At 40.0% G+C, this 21,980-nt stretch overlaps 1 protein-coding gene across 2 annotated transcripts in view; it reads left to right on the top strand.

Annotated features, from left to right (window-relative positions):
- SETBP1 (SET binding protein 1) overlaps positions 1-21,980 on the top strand; it is a 361,790-nt gene that overhangs the window by 323,636 nt on the left and 16,174 nt on the right. For both annotated transcript variants that reach the window (XM_058677176.1, XM_058677177.1), the window contains one exon: positions 10,640-10,810. In XM_058677176.1, the coding sequence (XP_058533159.1) occupies positions 10,640-10,810 (171 nt within the window). The remainder of the gene's footprint in view (positions 1-10,639; positions 10,811-21,980) is intronic.

The following is a 21,980-nucleotide window of genomic DNA, read 5'->3' as shown; positions in this document are numbered from 1 at the left end:
TGCAGGCATCGTCCAACCCAAACTTCATGTTAGGTCCAGGCAATATAGAAATGACCTTCAGAGAATTGTGGAAAATAATGCACTGGGTCCATTTCTTGAATACGGGCTTTCAGAATCAACCAAGTAGAAAGGAATGTCGAGATGCATTTAACCTCATTAGTTTCAGTAGGACTGACTCTCCAATCCATCAGAGTTGTGTTACATTAGTGAAACTCAACTATTTCTAAATCTCATTTACATAATGGATGAAATGTGAAATGAGCCCAATGTGAGGGGAGCCACCCGGAGGCACTAAAGTTTATCACAATATGTAAGAGTTCCTTTAGATCATCGCATTAAATTTCCACTAACAAGATAACAAATTAATTGCCTGTATTACTGTATCAGCCCAAAGTCTATTGAGAGCAGGGTCTCAGCCAACAATGACAGCTGGGTTCCCAAAGACTGACTGGGGTTGGGGATTTCTGCTCAGAAGGAGGTAAAGGATGCTACTTTGGTTTTTTCCTGCTGCTTTAAGAAATCCCAGATACCTCTGTAGTCTGATGGTGGACTTTGGCTTTATTAGTGAGGTAAGCGAGGATGAGTAAATCAACTATATCAGACAAGCCTCAGGACATCTAGAAATTGATCATTCTGCCGAAATAAGCACTCTGTGTTTATTAGCTGGGAGTTCATCACTATCGTGTCTTCTCATCCAATTCCTAAGAGATTTCTAAGCCATCATCATGGTATTAGCTCGTCTGACTGAACTACCAGAGATAAAGATTAGGAGATCTATCTAATGATGGGTCTCAACAGCTGTGATTGTTTTTCTCTTCTGGTGCAAAGAGGAGAGGTTTTCCAGCCTCAGCGCTGCCTCTATGCGTGCAGGACCTCACACAGTCACAATAGGATTGCATTCTATCGGATGACTTGAAATAGTGAAATAAGGGTGGTGGGCTGAAGGACACCAAAGTAGCTCTTAGAACAATGCAACTTTCTCATACTTAAAAAGATGACTACTACAAAGGAAATAGACATTAAGTTGACTTATGGAGCCAAACGCAATGGACAGTATTCCACTGACAGTAATACATTCCATGATGGTGTTAGAATCCAACATTTATGCATGGACAGACTTCTACAGATAGATCAATGAGAGATGACTACAAATTGTATTAATCCTTCAAAAGCCAGCAAATGCGTATTCATCTATTTATACATATATTTATATACACAATTGCACTAAGCTCCTAATATCAAGCTCTTTTCTCAATGTGGCTTTTAAATAAGCAGTAATCAAAATGCAAATAAGGTGACCTAGTTAGCATTAGAGATCTGTATTACCATGCAGATGTGTTCTATAACTATGTACTCCAGAGGTAAAAAGGAAGTCACTACAAAAAAAAATGCTCATGGAAGCTGGCATTTTTTACTGGGCCCTTCACATTATAGAGACCCTAGGGAAGAATCTTCCAGAGACATTGCTGCTGAAACTTCAATCACATCTGCCATTTTCTGTCTTGGCTTCTTTCTAAGCTGTTATGAGAATATAGAGTCACAAGCAAGCACCGAAAGAGCGAGATTATTGCTTCTGGGAATTCACTGTACCATCAAGCAGCATGCTGCTCTGAGACCATCCTGGTACCTACCTGGGATCAGAGTCTGTTTCTGTATCTGTTTGTGTGTGACACAAAGCAAAGCAAGTCAGGTCTGCATTGTGGGACTCACATGCCAGAGAGGAACTGTTCTACTTTCCTTCCAACTCCAAATTACCTGGGTGCACGTTGCTGAAGCTCATATGTGATCATCAATAGCTTGTAACATTTTGAGTACTTGAAATATGTGATCATCAAGGCTGTAGGAGGACACTTGGTGCATTGTGCTGCTACATTGGTTTTAACTGCACAGATAAGTTCCTCCCTTGATAATATCCTTTTGCAAATCTCTGTGTTATGTTTGTTAGAGAACAGGTAGCATCCCATTATCTGGCTATTTTTAAGCATAGGTACAATTATTTTGTTATTCTATTGGATTCTATCCACCATTGTCATTCTTCTGTGTATGGGTCTCGGGGAGAGGAAGGCCTTCCAAGAGCTTACTTCACCTAATTATAATTTCTAACTTTTGTATTTATAGATCATAAACATTTATTGGATAGTTTTCTTTGTGTCAGTCTTACACTAAACAGACATAAGAAAAGGATAGAAAGTCTGTCGCTGAAGGAATTTGGATTTTTTCTCTCTATATTTTTTTTAAAGATTTATTATTATTGGAAAGCCGGATATACAGAGAGGAGGAGAGACAGAGAGGAAGATCTTCCATCCGATGTTTCACTCCCCAAGTGAGCCGCAACGGGCCGGTGCACGCCAATCCGATGCCAGGAGCCAGGAACCTCTTCCTGGTCTCCCACGCGGGTGCAGGGTCCCAAATCTCTGGGCCGTCCTCGACTGCTTTCCTAGGCCACAAGCAGGGAGCTGGATGGGAAGTGGAGCTGCCGGGATTAGAACCAGCACCCATATGGGATCCCGGGGCTTTCAAGGCGAGGACTTTAGCCGCTAGACCACGCCGCCGGGCCCGGAATTTGGATTTTATAGGGGACACACATATCTTGATGAATGAAATAAGTTTGTAAAAAAGATAATTGATACTAAGATAATGCAGTACTAAAAATTACAAAGATACTGCTATATGTCCCTTTAATGTATTTGCACATAAACATCTAATAAGCTTTAGAAAGGCAAAGGGAGTTAAGTGGAAATAGATATTTAAAACACAAATCCCTAAACTTGAACATATTTTGCTCTCTTTCTCTGGTTGTATGTTTCCATTATGCTTTTTTAAAAAATGTCTGCTTTCTATGAGCTTGAAAGTTTTCTATGAGTAGAAAGTTTTTAAGGTGTTTTATATTTGTGTTAGTTTTCTCTTGATATTATAACGAAGTATACAAAGTGTGTGGCTTACACAACACAAGTATATTATTACATTTTTGGAGATTGCGAGTACAAAGTTGATCTCATAGATCTAAAATCAGAATGTCCCCAGAACTATGTTCCTGTTTGAAAACTGTAGAGGAGAACTTGTCTCCTTGTTTTGTAGAGTGTAAAGACCATCTGCATTCCTTGACTTGCGGCCCCTTCGTGCATATTCAAATCAGCAGCAGCATCTTGTCTCATTCTCTGTGACTCTTCTCCCTTCTTTCTCCTCTTTAACGTACAGTTGTGATTATATTGTGGCCATCTGGCTAATTAAACGTAATCTCCCTTTCTTAAAGTTAGTTACTTAACAATATCAGTTCTACCTGCAAGTGTAATTCTCTCTTGCCATACCATATGAAGGAATGTAGAATTGGATTGTGAACAACTTGGGGGAGATAGGGCACTATTTTCTGTTATCACAATATGTCAACTCCTCTGATCTTCACAACCTCTTTTAAAACATAAACGCAGAAACAGAGAAGTCATGTTATTTGCCCCAAATTGCACAACTAGTAAAGCAGATAGCCTTGCTGCACAAAATGTGAGTTTTCAAAAAGTTTGTGAAATGTGTATTCCTAACAAAAAAGCTATGTGTAAATTTCCAAATATTTTCAATAAAATAAACGTAGCCTTTACTCCCTTTTTATGCAAAACTTTAGAAGTACTCCCATGCAATCTTCACACTCTACTGTACCTGAAAGAGTTTTGAAGAAGTGGTGGCAGCTTCCTGGAAGGTTAGGTGTGAGTTTTATTTGTCTTTCTGTTCATCTAACATCTCTGGATACCTAAGACCTATCAAGCTTAGTGCTAGGGAATCAAAAGAACGTAATGCATGGTCCCTTACATCTAGACTTTTGCAATTACCTAGACAAATTGACAGAGAAAGAAACTATCATGAAAAAATGGAAGTCCCCAGTGAAAAAATACGCCCAGGATTGTATGACTCCATGTTGGAGAAACACTAGTGATGAAGAGATACGGATTGAGTTTTTCTAATTTGTCTTCCCAAATATATCTTCCAGTATTTTTAATGACTTATCCAAAATGTCCTTATGTTTGCTTTCGTTGTTATCATTTCTCAGCCCTAACAATCTCCACCCCCTGCACTTGCTGACAGGGAAATCCATCTATGTTACTGAATGGAAGCTTGCTTTATTCAAGTTCAGGGGCCCTAATGATGCCTGGCACTTTAAAGTTCTTAATAAATGTTGAGCTAATAAATGAATCAGCAGGAGACCACCTTCAAGCCTACTGAGAACTCATTGTCTCCTAATTCATGGAGAAGCCATTTAATTCTTGTTAGTTTTATCATTGGTAGGTGTTATTGTAGTATCCACTCTCTACTTTGTACCATTATCTGTGAAGAAAGAATTTAACTTTTGCATTTTGCTAGTCCTACCTCAAATCATTGCCTGTTTCAAAATGATTAATTCTAGGTGCAGTGAAATGTGTTCCACTTGAGAGAAAGATCTTCCTGGGCTTCACCTCGTAAGGTCCCAGAATAAAGTGAAGCTCATCTGACACAAACTCAGTGTTGACACAACCATCACCTCAGATTGGTCAGGTTGTCTGCCATCCCCAGCACCTGGCTGCAAGAGGGACGCATGCGCCATTTGCCAAGATTGGAGTTCAGGAGATACACACACACACAGGAAGTGATACCCTTTACCAGCCTGCAGAGAGTCCTTCCTTTTGCTTGACTTTGGACCCTCGTGGCTGTATTTACCTGGAGCAGATACCTGTTTCTCTTTCCCCCAAGAATGCCATGTGAGTAGCAAAGGCTCTGCCTTGTGACGCCCACAAAAGCATCTAATACTCTCTTGTTGGCCTCATTAAAATTCACAAGCACTGCTATGCTATGTAAAAGCTATTAGAATGTATTTTTTTAGAATGTATTTTTTTTAATATAAAATGGAGACCTGAAGTGCTTTTTGCCCATTGTCTTATCTCTGGTATGGTTTATGTTCAATAAATGTCTGTTGAATCAAGAAGAAAAATAATACAATGAAATTAAAATTTTTATTGACCCTGGAGTCAAAAATATTATTTCTGAAATCCTAACAGTCTCTCGTGCCTGATTCACTTTCCTCAGTAAAAGAATGCTTATGTTAACATTTTCAAAGAGCAACAAAGAGCAATGGAAGAATTGGATTAGATAACCAGAATATTAAAATAGACATTATGATCAATTTTTCAGGAATAGTTCCCTCTTGTGAAAAAGGTGGTTTACCAAAAATCAACATATTATGAGGAAGGAAAGAACTTCAGATCGAATCAGGAGATGCGGATCTCAGCCTCCCATCATCTACCCATGTGGTGTGTGTTGGACAAATCATCCCGTGCCTGTGCCTCCAACTCTGTTTGGGGGCAGGGAGTTTAACCTTCTTCCTCTTGTCATCCAGAGGGTTGCAGCCAGGGACAAAAAGCACACTGCATGTTACAGCTCTTTGCAAAATTAAAAACCACTAACTGTTCCATGTAGTACAACTCCAGGTCCATGCCAAACTCTGTTCTGCAGCTGGAGAGGTGACTGAAGGGACTGACCATCCCAGTGCTGTCAGTCTCTCCCACCATGCCAGCCAAGGCTTTGTTACCAGGAAACACCTGCGTTTGCAAATCTTTGAATTACGGAATTAATTAAGCTCTTGGACAATCCCATATTAATCACATACTATCAGCCAGGTATAGTATCTCTCTGTGGTAGACGATGCAAAACAAATTACTATGACCCTCGGTGATGATTCCATCAGCTCCTTTGTTATGAAGAAACTGTGCTGGAGAACCCAACTGGGAGATAAAGAATTTTCCTCTTACCACTGCTTACCAGCTGTGCGAATTTTGGTAAATCACGTAACCTCTTTGAATCTTTCTCATCAGAAAAAGAAGAATAAAAAGTCATCATCCCACAAAGGGTTTTTGCTTGTTTCCTTCCTTATAGAGAAAGTAAGATAAAGTAGCTAACTGGGTATCTCAACCATAGAGCAAAATACCAATCATGCAAAGATGAGGTTATTTTTTATTATCCAAGGTCATCAAGATCATTAAAGTGACCCTGGAAAAGTCAGTCATCCTAGACTTTGCTTTTCTTCCTTGACTCCTGTAACCTTAAGCAACCTGGGGAAGAAGTAATTGAGCAGCAACTACTACTTCGGAAGAAACAGAATCAAAATATTGGAGCTATTGACTCACCCTTCAGGCAGTAAACAGTGCCTTGGTCTCTGACCTTTTCGCATCCCAGGGCAGTCAATAACCTAGCCACTAGATACAGCGCCTGCCACTGATTTTGATTTGGGAGTAGTTTAACCTTGAACTGAGCTCCAAGTAACCAAGGCAACAGGAAGTCAGCTTCTACATAGAAGGAGTAGGAATCCATAAATCAAGTCCCTAATGCAAACATGGTGTGCAGGTAGAGATTTGAAGGGATAAGTAGTATATGAGAAATTATCTTTGAAAATGAATGATTGTCCCTTGATAGGCTACAGCACAGTTGCAAAGACTTTTTAAACTTATCAATAGAGGTCAACAGGTTATGAAAGAATGTTTTCCTATAGGTTTAGCTTTTTTTTGTTTTAATTTCCTCTTGGCTCTGTCTTTTAATTGTGAACAGATGTGGGATCCACAAAGCTATTAGTATTGTTATTTTCTCCTTTAAAAACATATTGGATGCCAAATATGCAAACTTTGGTGCAATGTGTCTTGGGTTAGATTTAAAGATATACTGAAAACTTGTGCCAAGTGCGCTCCTCATGGCCTGTTCTATGAGTGTGAACAGTGAGCAGGTTGCACATCATAGACACCTTTGTCTTTACTTGTGCTCCAGTATAAGCAGTGGTGCTACATTTCAGAGGGCCAGTCAGCACAAGACTGTTTCTGGATTTCCTTACAATGTGTCAACTTCCAGCCTTAGAAATCCTTTTCTACAGGCAGTGGGCAGTGGGAAGCCAAAATCATGCTGGACAGAGAGCTTCCAAATGTTCTACCATTTTGCTGCTAATTACCACGGAGCAGCAGCCTCCACTTGGAATGAAGGCAAATGAAAACTTCCAGGGGCCAACCTGGCCAATGCTGTCTACCAGCCAGCAGTCATCACCCCTGTCTCCAAGAGACCTCTGCTCTCAGATTCCATGGACTCAGTGGTCACAGTGCCTAGAGACTAGCCTTTGTTTAAAATTTATGAACACTCTTGCCTATGTTATGTATTTTTCCTGGGATTGTTTTCGTTATCTTCCCAAAATCCCAAAGTGACTGAGAAAAACGTCAGTGCTTTTTTTTTTTTTTTTTTTTTTTGATGTTTGTTTCCAAATTCATTGGATGTCAACTACAAGCGATACTATAATCTAGGAAATACTAAATTATCTAGGGTTTTCAAGAGAGCTAAAGAGTGACAGTTTGAATTATAGAGTGTTTTAAGTACCATTTTATTACTTTTAATGTATTCTGTAACATAAATACTTGAGTAGCAAAGTATGCCCAACAGAGGTATGATCCGATCAACTTTAATGAGATGATGCGGACTGAGACTAATTTGGATTGTGAACATTTGCATGAAAATGGGTACAATTAAAATCACTTGAAATCAATTTCTTCCCAAGTGAGAGTTAAATATCCAACTACTAATCCTGTTTATGGCCTTCATACCCAGACTACATCATAATTTGAATAAAGAACTATCTGTCCCAACAGTGTCCACAAAAACATAGATGACGTATCAGTGAATTTTTTCCTAACAACTCTTGTCCAATTGAACTCTGGTGCCTTACAGTATTAAACAGAGTGTCATGGAAAGTACATCTGCATGGAGTCTGTGGAATATTGCTGTGAGGATGCAGACTGGCAAAATGGAAAGTTTGAGGCAGTCTGTTAGTGCAACAGAGCAACTTGGCACATCTACATCCATTGCAAAATATCTCAGTTTCTCTGTCTTTCTCTTTCTCCTCTCTCTCTCTCTCTCTTTCTGTGTGCGTGTGTCTGTCCTTCAACAAACAAAAATAAGTAAATGAAAATGTAGGTGTGGAATTTGAAAGTATTAACAATAGAGGCCAATGCCATGGCGTAGCACCCTAATCCTCAACCTGCATTCCCTCTTGGGCACCAATTCAAGTCCTGGTTGTTACACTTAGATTTCAGCTCCCTGGGAAAGTAGCGGAGGATGCCTATTTGCTTGGGCCCCTGTACCCATGTGGGAGACCTGGAGGCACTCTGGCTCCTGCTCTCGAACCGGCCGAGCTCTGGTCTTTGCAGCCATTTGGGAAATGAACCCCGTGAATAGAAGATCTCTCTCTATCTCTCCTTCTCTGCGTAACTCCTTAAAATAAAAATAAGATAAATTTTTTTTAAAGATTTTTTATTATTTTTGGAAAGCCGGATATACAGAGAGGAGGAGAGACAGAGAGGAAGATCTTCCATCCGATGTTTCACTCCCCAAGTGAGCCGCAACAGGCCGGTACGCGCCAATCCGATGCCGGGACCAGGAACTTCTTCCGGGTCTTCCACACGGGTGCAGGATCCCAAATCTTTGGGCCGTCCTCGACTGCTTTCCCAGGCCACAAGCAGGGAGCTGGATGGGAAGTGGAGCTTCCGGGATTAGAACCGGCGCCCATATGGGATCCCGGCGCTTTCAAGGTGAGGACTTTAGCCGCTAGGCCACGCCGCCGGGCCCCAATAAGATAAATTTTTAATAAAATAAAACATTAACAAAGAATAATAGGAAGTAGAAATAAGTTCTCTTCCTCTTCAGTCTTCCCTGAGCTCTTCTCCCTCACCATAACTAACATCAGCTATTTGAATGTACTCCTTATAGAGGAGTCGGTACGCATTTAAGCATATTTTATGGTTTGACTAAGTTCACCTCTGGTGTATACTGGACATATTAACTAGACCTTCTAATTTCTCAGTGACTGTATCTTACAATCTTTCTGTCATAGAATTTGGTATTTGTCTATCTCAACATCCAAAATGCTATGAACTAGATATCCATAACAGAAAGCTAAAGTGCTATTATAATTCATGAATCTCCTGCAGAATTTTCAGAAATTCTGATGGAGAATAGGAGGAAGTTAGAAAGTAAATGAAAATGTCTGTCAGACCTGCTCTTTGGGTTGTTATAGGTGTCTTGACCAGGTGTGATACTAGGAAACATGCTCTTGGCAGACTGCGGTCATAGTCAAGTACAGAGTAATACAGTCAGGTGGGCGACGATGATCCCTGGGTTTACCAGCTGGCTGCTTGGAAGCTTCCACCCTGGACATTGTATGCTATATGAGTTTATTTCGTTCTCCCTTAAGCTCTTAAAAATGTGTTCTCATCTGTAAAATTGAGAAAATAGTAATATCCACGCTGCATGCTTCAGAGGGTTGTCACAAGGCCCAAGTGAAGCTGATCTCACTGAGTTTGTAAGATAGTGCTGCAGAGGGTGGGTAGAGGCAGGGAAGTAGGTGCTGTATCACTCAGGTTGGTTAGGATGGAGAACCAGTGTGATAAAACTGTTGTTGCTACTGTCAGTGTCACACAACCTACCAAAGAAGAAACTCAGAAGAGATAACCGTTGGCATAGATTCAGACACCCTGGCCTTTTGCAAATTTGCCTGAATAAGCTACACAGGCACTGTTTTTGCAATTGGGGAAGTCAAAGGTGGCTATAAATCCTTGCTCAGGCCAAGGAAAAGAAATGAAATTTGGTTTATTGGTTACATTTGGGTCTGATGAAGCAGTGAAGGATAATAATGATGACAGTGGTAACTATAGGAAAAACAACAACAGTACGAGACATTTGTATAGCATAGACTATGTTAGAGTATTCGAAGCATTTTACACTGATCAATACATTGGATGCTCAACAACCCATGCAAGGCAGTACTGACACTGTCTTGATTTTTAAGTTCAGAAAATTTATTGTAAAAATTCAATGTTTGAAGCTTCCAGAAGCTAAGGAACTTTCTGTTAGTTGATATGTCTGAAATTATCAAGCCTGAATCCAAGCTCAGGATATAAGGGTCCAGAACAGCTAAGCTTTTAACATCACTCTGATGTGACTTGTAATTCACATTATGATCATGTTCCTAAAGGCTACCAACTCAGCTTACTGATAAACTTTTGCCTGAAATTACACTCTAGTGCCACACTGCATCTTCTGCCTCCAGCAGGCCAGCCTGTTGTTCAGATAATGTTCATTCCTCACCCATGCCTTAGTATGTACTCTATTCAGGCTCAATATCTTTGAATGCCTCAGATGGCTTGGATGAATACAAGTCTACACACAATTGTTTATCAGTTTCTCATTTTCATTTAGTTTCATCTCCCCCTTGGTTAAAAAGTTGCAAAGCTCATTGGGATGGCAGGCACCTCTTTAACTCCTGAGCTTCCCTTCATGTTGTACCAGATATAGCCTCCATAAATATGGATTTGTCACACTTTGGACCACAGAAGGGCACCTAATGGATTACACTGTTTCCTTAGGCCTGTACCTAGTCCAGGCTCTGAACTTGAAATGCCATCATTACTAATCTGGTACCCAAACCAAAACCAATTGCGGTTCTTTATGTTCTGTTTTTAGATGAAAAAACAAATCCTTTTTGTATCAGAAAGGTCATTTGACTGTTTCCTCACATCACCCTCAGTATTTGTGATATTTACCTTCCTGTTTCTTTCAAGTAATTTCAGGCTTTTTCATTATTTCTTTTTAGGAATGCCAAGCCCTCACTTAAAAGTGGACCAGACAGTAGCACATGGTAAGAACGAGAGCTCACTGTCCACCATGATGACCAGGAAGAAGCCAGCTACAATGGACAGTGTTGCAATTCCACCAACCCCAGTGTTATCTCTCCTGGCTGCATCTGCAGCAACAGCAGACACAGGTGGGTACTTTTCACATACTTTTGAATTTTCCAACAAATGCGTGTGGACATGGAGAAGGCCTCTGGTATATGTTCTGTTGAATATAGATTAGAAGTTCTCTGTTGAACCAGCCTCCCTTAGATACTAAATATGAGTTCTGCTATTACACTGCATTTTGTATGTTTCTTTCAGTTTTCTTTAGTGCTTTTAAGTTACTTTGTTTCTATAAGATGAATTTCACGGATTTCACAATACAAATTTGGGAGCATAATGATACTTCCAACCCTACCCTCCCTCCTTCCCGTGTTCTCCACCCATGCGCTTCCTTCCTTATTTCTTTTTTTCTTTGCAATGGTGTGCTTTCAGTTCACTTCATAATCACAGAGTTAATGCTCCATTTAGTAAAGATTTCAGCAAATAGCAAGTAGAAAAATAACCCACTCAAAGTGTAAACAAAGGCTATAAACAAAAATGAATTCTCAAAATGTCAATTTTGCTCACATAGATTACATTTTTATACTTTATGTATTAGTTGACATATATCAAGGAATATCTTTGTCTTTTCGGGACTAGATTGTGGTTTCCATTTACATCCATTTTAATGCAAAAGACAGAATTTCATTCTTTATCTGACTGAGTAATATTCCCACTGTGTGTGTGTGTGTGTGTGTACTATGTTTTCTTTATCCAGTCATTGTGATTAAAATTGTGATAAAACTTGAAGTGTTGATTTCATTTCAGTGGTAATTTCTCAGGAATGATATTTCTTGGTCATGTGGTAGCTCTATTTTCAAGTTTCTGAGGATATCTGTACTTTCTTCTATTATGGTTGTATTTTCATGTTCCCACCAATAGTGGTTTGGGGTACCCTTTTCCCCAGACTTCATTTGTTAACTGGGTGAAGATCTAAGATGAGCTCCACACCTGTCATTCATTATTGCATTGAGGACTGTCCATAGGTTTTCCATTGCAACACATCAAGAACTTGTGAAATAAATATTTTCATCCTTAATTTTAATAAAGGAAACTAGGAGCAAAGTAGAAGTTTTGCTAAGAGTAAAACTTTTCCCTAGGAATCTGTGGAATGTCAGGGATCCAAAGCCCATTGGTTTCAACTATCACACTTGTTTACCTCCATTGCTCATTGGGGTTAAAATGGTCAACACTGAGTTTTCTCATGGCTCTAGTTCATTTTACCCCATTATTTCATGTATTACTAAATTGTCCAGAGTCTTTGCCAGTGTTCAATAGAATGTAGCTTCTTATTCAGATCTCCCAAGATGCACCAAGATCTCCACAGCCCTGCCTTTCCTGCAACTGCACTTTTCCACTCTTCACATATTCTACCAGCAGTCCCAGTGTCAGCACTCTGTTGGCCAAGCTGATCTCAGCCACCAGGATGGCCAGACTTGAATGTGACTTACCAGCTGGGCTTAGAGACAGTCCGCACAATATCTGTTCGTTGCGTTCCAGATCAAGCAGCAGCCAGTCACAGCTCCTCCACATGCCAATTGTATCCAGTGTCTTGACCCTGAAGCTATAGTCTTTTCGGGGAAAACATTTGAAAAATGCTTTCTACAGAGCTTTTCCCTTGTCACCAAATGTTTCATACCTCAGAGAAAGGGTCTACAATTTAGATACTTGTTACATCTTCGTGTCATGGAGAATGGTGGTGCAATTTGTAGATCTGTGTTGAATTAGCACATTAACAAATATATCAAACACATTGCAGTCTATAAAAATACCTGTTCTTTTCTTAAGCCCAAGGAGATATTCCCTATACATACTCATTCAAGGCTCAGCTTCTCATTCAGCTGCTTTGAGTAAAGGACTCAAGCAGTCTTCATATTGACCTCCTTCATAGAAATAAGAAGTAGTTAGAAAATAAGCCCAACTGAAATAGCAGAAATAAGTATTTGGAATGACAGTTCCAAGTTGCTCTCACCAATGTATTAGGAATTATTTTGTGACTTAAAAGAAAAGCTGTGTCAACCTTTACGTGAATGTAGGGGATGCTACCTTACATTTGTTTTCTTCCTGCTTGACTTTCCAGAGTTTCCAGCTGACCATTGTGCATGCTGAGGTCCAAAGACAGATCATCAGAGAGGGTCATAATCTTATCTAATCACATGACCTATTCTGGAACTAGCTCATTGCTGTCTATTAGAAATTATGTTCTTCTCAGCCATTTGGGAAATCTTGCTCGGAAGGGATGGGTTCATCTCTCAAATGCAATCTTGACTCTTCACATCTTTTGTACACTTGATGCAAATAAGAAGTTTTAGGTTGCAATGACAAGTAATTGATGCCATCGAGAGCGATAAATCGAAAGAGGAAGAGTCACATAGGGATGTAGAAGAAATTATCCTTGCAGTCTGTTGGATCAACAGTATTTTGGGGGGCCAGGGGGGCAGGTATTCTTATATGAGAAGGTTTTCTCCTAGCAAGGGGCAAATGGGGCAGAATTCTAGAAATGGAAACTAAACTCTAAGAGGGTATCACTTCCTGTAGTAAAAGTGTTATCATGATCTGCACTATTCATCCACATTACTGTTTATTTAACCTTATGGTGAACTACTAGAGACCTCCCTTTGTGGATTCAGAAATTGGCCTGTGTGTTTTTAACTCTGCTTGCCAAGTACAGATACTTCCGAGAGGCCAAAGACAGGTGGTCACCTACTCCTTTCCTTGCACTCTCCCCAGTCAGTGTGAGAGAAACCATGCTTGGGATCACATGCTTATATAGTCTTGTTTCCTCCATTTGTGTACTGTAAGTGATTTATAAAGCTGCCAAATGAGTGGCAGGAACTTTTGAGTATTATTAGATTTTTAAATCCAACACGCTGGTGATCAAAGTCAAAACTCTCTTGTTTCAGGATGCATGAATGGGCTGTTTTATTTTTCCCAGTGCTAACATGAGACCCTCACGAGAACTGGAGAGATCTGGGCCATTTCCGTGTTTTAGGCTGCTATGTAAAAGCGGTTTTTTTTTTTTTTTTTTTTTTGAGTGGGGGAACAGATCAGAGATCTCCAGGTGCTGGAGGCCTGACCTTCCTGAGATTTCACTACCTACATATAAAACGACTTCCCACAAACTGGAAAGAGTTAGACACACACACACACAGACTGGGCTTGCATCCAACACTTTCTTTTACATGTGAAGAAACTGATGCCTCCTGAGATTCAGAAATTTTCCTGAGGTAATTCAATTGGATGGGAACCCACATTGCATGATTTCCCATCTGCTTTCCAATGGAACCCCACTTCTGTCACAGGCCCAAAGTGAACAAAGACAGATTTCTTTCTCCCTGGCAATAAACTTCTACATTTGGAAAACTGTAAGTGTAATCCATAGTTTGATATATGGATGACTTCAACAAAGCCAAGCACATAGTAGGCAGCTCATTGTTTCTTGACGTGGTTTTATTTAATAGGGTGCTTGTGCACTAGTGAAATCGATTTCTGATGAGAAAACTCATTCGAGCTTTGTTGTCTTTAGAATGCTTTTATTCGTCATTCACTGTGAGCAAGATCATTTAGAATTACATCCAATTGTTTAGACAAATCAGCTTATTTTCTCATAGGTTCCATTTTTCTAGGATGAATTTGAAGATGCACGCAATTTTAGAGATAGGAGTAAGGAAAAAGTGTTATATTCAATTGCTAGCAAACCAAAATACAATACGTACTGATGGAAGATGATACTAAAATAATTCAATTTATTTGAAAATATTTAATTAAAAAATAATGGCATAAGGCAATAATGGTTGAGACATTAGTCGAATGATTCTCCATGCTGTGCTGGATAGCCTGAGTATCAGATTCTGGCTCCCCATCTCAGCTTCCTGTTAATACAGATCTTGGGAGGAAACTGTGGTTGTCCAAGTGATTGGCTCAATTGATTGGGTTCATGTGGGAAAACCTGAATTGAGGTCTAGGCTTCAGCTTTGCCCCATGGCAATCGTGGGTTTTGAGGGAGTAGAGCAACCAATGGGAACACACACTCTCTCTCTCTCTTTCTCTTTTCTGCTCCCTTTCACTCTGTGTAATAACTAACTATATTTTAAAAGAATAATGATAAGTTTTGTAATATAATTATTGATACATAACAGATGTTCAATAAACAATCACTGACAAAATGTATGATTGAGAGGCAATAGTTTTTAACAACACTGACACCAATGAAGGATGTCAGAAAAACCTACTTGTTGGAAACAAAAATCAAATGGGGGAAATTACAATAGGCACATTATTGTAAATGTGTAAATTGGTAAAGACTTGCCAAATAGTATATCAGCGTGTAGTGATAGTATATCAGTGTGTAATGCTTTTCCAAAGAGATGATCTTTGGTAATTTTTTAAAAAATTTCTCACCTTATTTTATAAATGTTATAATATGATTCAAAATACTGTGGTTAAGAGTTGAAGAATGTGTCTTATCAAACTCAAGGGCATGTGTGTGCATGTCTGTATGTATAGTACAACTGTACACATAAACAAAGGAATCCCTGCTTTTTAGTTTTAGGTGATCTTCGAGTTTCTGAGAGTCAAAGAAGCAAGCTGATTATGAAGTTATTGATTTGTGGGAAGGGGGCAGTCCAGGAGATGCCAGAATGAGTGGCCAGCTGAGAACAGGTTGGTGTGTCAGCCACTTGGAAAAAGGGAGGGATGGTGGTGTTCAAACAGGTCAGCCGTCACGATCAAACTGATCAATAGGTATTGATCTGCTGCAGTCCCCTGACAGAGCACAGGAGATCTGCTTCTAAGGAGCACTGCATCATTATTGTGAGTAATTAGGGCTAATGCAGTAGAAGCTTCATTAAAGTTTGTTCAAAGTGATGCACAATTTGAAACAACTTCTGTTACTCTATCCCAAGAATAAATTAATAACCATATGAGATAATCTGTAACTGAAGGAATCAGACTATTTTTTCTGGTCTTCTACACATTGAGCTAGCTTTTAGGGAAGTCAGGCAAATGTATCATGATTTCATAGAATTTCAAATAATTTCTGATTTCATATCTAGACCATGTTTTCCCCCTTATATTTGTTATGATATTATATTAGTAGCTAAATGCAAATTGAGGCAAGAACTCAGGGGAAAAAGAGAACCCAGGGAAACGCTAGGACACCAAAACCTCCGTGGCTCTGTACCTGAAAGTCTAGACTAAATATGTTTTAAAAAATTAGATGGAGATATTCTCTTCCCCATTCCCTCTCCTTCTCCATATATACACATCATCACAGATGTTTTCTCATCTTAAGTCCCAGAAGAAAAAAAAAGGCATGTATCTATATCAGGGACATTATAATCAAACCTTAACTGCTTAAGCCTAGCTTTGTTACAGGTAATGCAAGCAAGAGTGTGAGCACAGTTGTTGGTTTATATCTGTTTATATCTGTTTATATCAAGGCTAATCCATTACTCTCAAACTCTGCCTAGTTTTTAAAAATACCAGTACCCTTGAGTAAGAGAAAATATTTGAATGTCACAACTCTGTTAAATTCCCAAGTCTTTAGCTTCTCCTGGTGGAAAACGATATTAGATGAACCACTTAGTTATTAGCCAAATCAACAACCCATTCAAAGGTGACTGCATCTGTGGTCAAGATGCAAAACCTTAAACTCAAAAACTCAGTTACTTTTACAAATAATAGCATAAATTCTTAATTCTAATGGAATCAGAGTCAGAATGAGATTCAGTGTGCTGGTAGTTGGAACAAAATTCTCGTTACAATTACTTTCAGTGCCAATATCCTCTGATGCCTGTTATTTTCAGGGAGAGGTCTAGAATAACAAAATACCATTCAGCTACAAGAGAACAATGATAAGGAATTGAAGAACTTTACAATTTATATTACCTGCTTCTGGTCTTATGTGGAACTCTGATCTGTAGTCTCTTACCAAAATAACAGATCAGTTCACCCCAAGTTCTTGTCTTTCACATGAGCTAAAATAGAATTAAAATATATATACATATAATATGTATACGAAATCTTCAAATTATAACTTCCTATAAGCCCAAACTATTCATTTAAAACATATGCTAAAAACTTTCCAAAGAAGATCCAGAGAAAAATAGAACTTAATTTAACAGTAGTTATTGTAATGATATGAGAGAAAATAGTGAAGCGGGGGTAGGGAGGATAGGGAGAGGGAAGGGGAGCTGGAGGGAAGGAATCCCTATGCCTACAGAATTGTATCAAGGAAAATAATTATAAAAAAGAAGTAATTATGGAAGTGGAAAATACCACCTGCCAGCCCACTATGACCATTTTTTCTGCCTAAAAGCTCTGTTAAATGTGGTAGGATAGGGCCTGGCGGCGTGGCCTAGTGGCTAAAGTCCTCACCTTGAAAGCCCCGGGATCCCATATGGGCGCTGGTTCTTATCCCGGCAGCTCCACTTCCCATCCAGCTCCCTGCTTGTGGCCTGGGAAAGCAGTTGAGGAATGCCCAATGCATTGGGACACTGCACCCGCGTGGGAGACCTGGAAGAGGTTCCAGGTTCCCAGCTTCGGATCGGCGCGCATCGGCCCATTGCGGCTCACTTGGGGAGTGAATCATCGGACGGAAGATCTTCCTCTCTGTCTCTCCTCCTCTGTGTATATCTGGCTGTAATAAAATGAATAAATCTTTAAAAAAAATGTGGTAGGATAATGAAAAGCTCCCTTCTGCCAGATTTGGGACAGTAAGACCCAGCAAAGTTGAAAGCTATTAGGTTTACTCCCTTGAGAATCCCACCACACACCATAGGCCTGCTGAAAAAAACCTTCCAAAACTGTTATTTCCACTTCAAATGAGAGAAATGATCTGAACATCTTAGGGCACTTGAGCTGTTCCTAGAGCCAGTAATGTCAATACCCCTAAGGAATCATCAAATATTCAAGAATTTGCCCCCTGCCTTCTGATCAACCCTCATCTCCTTGGAAATTACAGCCAACACTGTCAGACTGTGATTTTCCAAAACACTTGGACCAAGGACTTCTTAAACTCTAATGAGAAGACAGCAAAGCAGAGCTGATGCCAAAGGGAGTTGGAGAAGCAGGTGAGAAACAAGTCTATATGGCATGTAGGCATTGGAGAAAGCATATAAAGCAATAGTAGCTGCTAATGTCTTCATAGGCAATAAAACAATAACCAGGAAGTTAATCCTTTTTTATCAGACCAAGTTTTTTTTTAACATTTTATTTGTTTTCATTGGAAAGTCAGATTTACATAGAGAAGGAGAGACAGAAAGAAAGATCTTCCATCTGATGGTTCACTCCCCAAGTGGTCACAATACTTGGAACTGAGCCAATCCGAAGTCAGGAATCAGGAGCTTCTTCCAAGTCTCCTACATGGGTGCAGGGTCTCAAGGCTTTGGGCTCTCCTCTCCTGCTTTCCCAGGCCACAAGCCAGGAGCTGGATGTAAAATGGAGCAGCCAGGACAAGAATTGGCTCCCATATGGGATCCAGGCACATTCAAGGTGAGGACTTTAGCCCATAGGCTACAGAGCCGGGCCCCAGACCAATATATTTACCTGGAAAAAAAAAAGTACAAAAATAGGGGCTGGCATTGTGAGGCAGTGGGTTAAGCAGCCTCTTGCGATGCTGAAATTCCATACTTAAGTTCTAGTTCAAGTGCTAGCAGCACAGTTTCCAATCCAACCTCCTGTTAATGTGCCTGGGTAGCCAGCAGATGATGCTGCAAATGCTCAGAGCCCTGCCAAGCGTGTGGGAGACCCAGATGGCATTCCTGACTCCTGGCTTCAGCCAGATCTAGCTCCAGCTGTTGCAGTCATTGGAGAAGTGAACTAGTGGATACAAGATCTCACTCTGTCTCTCTCCCCTGGATCTAAGGAATATTTGGTGGAGGGAGGACTCAGGGATGGATTTCCAAGGCCTTCAGCCTGCTTGATTCAAGAATGACAACCCAACCCTTGAGTGATCCACCAGAGTATTCTTGGGAAAGGACTATTTTCAAGTTAAAATATAAGCTGGTAAGGCATTATCTGTGTAATATTCACTCGGTGTGTTCACTTACTTTGAGAAGAAAACGTGCACCCATAAGTGTCTTCCCACACTCAGAATGTCAATGGGATTTTGAAGATGAGTAACTCAGTGGAGACCAGCACTTAAAAACCTACCGATACTGTGCTGGCTTCGGCAGCACATGTGCTAAACCTACCAATGCTGTACTTTAATCTTTTTGTATCGTGGACGTGGAACCAGTTTCCTAGGGCAACATCCAGTTTCTCTTTGCATTACACTTCATTCCATGAGCACAGGGCAGTCCAGGAATTGCCTGACCCGCAGTCTAGAATGAATGTAAAAGAAGCAACAGCCAGGAACCCTCCTATTTGGGCAATTCCTAATCCTGCTTGAGTACCAAGAACCTTGGACAGTGTTGCGAGTCTCAGACATACTCAATAAACATGTCCAGATTTAACTCACCAACTTATTTTTGCTCTGGATCTCTGGATTTTGAGAAAGACAGAAGGTTTAATGACAGATTTGAAAGAGCTGTACTGTGGGCAGAGGGAAAAAATGAAAGTGCTCTACCTGTGAGAAGTTTAACTCAATTTATCTTTTCTGAATATTTCATACAGATTATGCTCAACCACCCCATGCCACAGTCAGGCCCTCTTAAAAATAGAGTAATGATAATAATACATTTTATCTTCTTCCCAGTGATAATATCATTCACACTTCCATTGAAGCCCAGTGGGAGGTTTGGCTGTGAGGCATCAGACACAGGAGGAGTAAGGTGCGATTATTATAATGAGGACTCCTCTCTGGAAAAAGAAAACCTCCCATACGTGAAGTGATTTCTATTAAGATACTCATTTTATATCAAATATTCAAGCTCCTCTTTATAAACAGGAGAAGAATGAAAAAGACACTCTTCCAGAGGCACGTTTTATGTGCCAAAGCACAATAAGGCACAAACATCTGATGATTGGCTCTCAGATGCAAGTTTAGTGCCTGCCTTGTTGCTTGGTTCCTTCTGTTTCCAGTCTAATTAGATTGGTAGTTTAATGGTGGCAAGCTAATTTACTGGCCATTGTGCTAATGATAAGGAAGAGCAGTGCTTTGAGTTTCCTGTAATTAATGACGAGCTTTTATAAAACTTGAGTCCAAAGAAGTCGGAATAGTGAGCCCAGCAGTTAAGATGGAGCAAAGTCAGCCAGGCTAGTTGCTGCAGAAATGGTCTCAGGCTACATGGGAGAACTGTGTAATGATTGTCATTAAGTGTGATCTTGAGTGATCCAGGCAGGCAATAGTCAGAGTGAGAGAGCAGAGAGTGAGGCTTAGAGAAAGGATGCAGAGTCTAGAGAAAGGATTATGAAACACATGTAACCAAGACACACATGCACAGAAAGAGAGGGAGGGGGAGCGAGAGAGATGGGATGGGTGGGGGTGGGGAGAAGAGGAGATCCCTTACCCATCTGCTCGCCATTCCTCCACTGCCTGGAGGCACAGAAGTAATTCCAACACTTCTTCCCAGGGGAACCTTCTACTGCTTAAGCTGGAATAGACCAGACAAGACTGTACTGGAATAAAGAGGCACTTTACCAATCACTTCACACTGCAGACCAGAAAGGTCACAAATGCTACCCTGCTAGGTTGTAGGAACCCAAGCCTCCTCTTGGTCATCTCACTGACGCAGGCAGGAATAGAATTGGGAAATCAAGGAAATAGATCACTGTGAAGTCCTCATCACACCAGCCTAGTCCTAAACTTCAATCCCTTACATAAATGTGGGAGTCTTACTGAAGCTACTGAATACTAGTTTTCTTCTCAGTGAAATGAGAAAAATAATTTCTGCCTTTTAGGCAGTGGTCATAAACAGACAAATTAGTATTTGCCTCTTGAAGACTTGATATAGTAAGCCTTTTCTTCCCCTCTTGTATCAAAGGTGAAATCCTGCTATGATTCAGCTTTATGAAGTCCTGATTCTGTGTCTCCGATCATAGCTTTGTTTATCTTTTAGAAACCATCTTTATTCATACCTCCTTCTGAATGCCTTCACATCAGGGCACAGTCCAGAGTCCCATGAGGTGTAACTTGCCGTGTCACACTTACACATCTGTAAGGCTTTGTTCAAATTAGTAGATAGCTGATATGTGCTTATCATACTGGATCAAATCCTGTGAGTGATATATGCAGAAATAAACTTAGCTCCTTCTGTAAGGCAGCTCTCACTCTGGGAAAACTTGGCTCCAAAATATGCAATGGATAAATACTGTTAAATGAAGATATTAAATATCACTATGATTCTAACAGAATGACCACTTAGCAAAGTACTAGTCTTTAGTTTCCCACTGAGTCTTGCAGAGTTCTGAAGACACTAAGAGGTTCTGGGAAAAGATGGTTAACATGGGCTTCTAGAGATGAGCTGAATGAGGCAAACAGCAGCTGCAAAGACAGGCTCAAAACACTGAGAGCTTAGTTGGTTTCTGTCCGTTCTTAGCTTTATCTGTGCATGTGGAAATAGCAGCAGATGTAACCAGGAAAGAAATGTGAGGTCAGAACATGGAGTATCCAAAATTGTAATATAAGGTAGGGCCATTGTTCTGAAAGAGAGAGATAGCAAAATGACAGCCCTGCACCAGGATCTGTAGATGCATTTTGGCTGACTTATGGAGGGAGATATGTATACATATAATTTACTTGCGATTTGTAAACAACAGAAGATTTATATCATAGTTAATGATTCTTTATTTATTTATTTATTTATCTGGCATCTTCGGGCTCCTGTGAGTCCTATCTGATAACATGCTTGGGACAAGGTGACATTTCCTCCATTCGAAGGACCTTATCCTCTTTAGTTTACGACCTTATCTTCCTTTCCATCACCTTCTTTCACGATCCTAAAAATGATGACTGGTTCATCATGAAGAAAGATGTAAAGTGTTTGAACTAGAGAAAACAGGAAGACCAAAACAATTTGCAGGAACACCCCTCGTTTAGCCCAAACCATCCTATAATCTGCAGCACAATCTTGCTATTTAATTATGAAATTAGGGGTTGAAAGAGATCTTTGATATTGTGAAATTGAGGGAAATTTGGTATTCTCACACAGCAAAGAATAGAAAAGAGATTAAAAAAAACTTTTTATGTAACTTCATGTCATCTTTATTTTCTGAAGGAAATTATGGTATGATACTGGGTTCAAAATACGGTGACCCCTGGTTCAACTGTTGAAT

Source organism: Ochotona princeps, chromosome 18 (genome assembly GCF_030435755.1).
Source record: "Ochotona princeps isolate mOchPri1 chromosome 18, mOchPri1.hap1, whole genome shotgun sequence".
Classification (NCBI taxonomy): domain Eukaryota; kingdom Metazoa; phylum Chordata; class Mammalia; order Lagomorpha; family Ochotonidae; genus Ochotona; species Ochotona princeps.
This window is presented reverse-complemented; position numbering and strand designations above follow the sequence as displayed.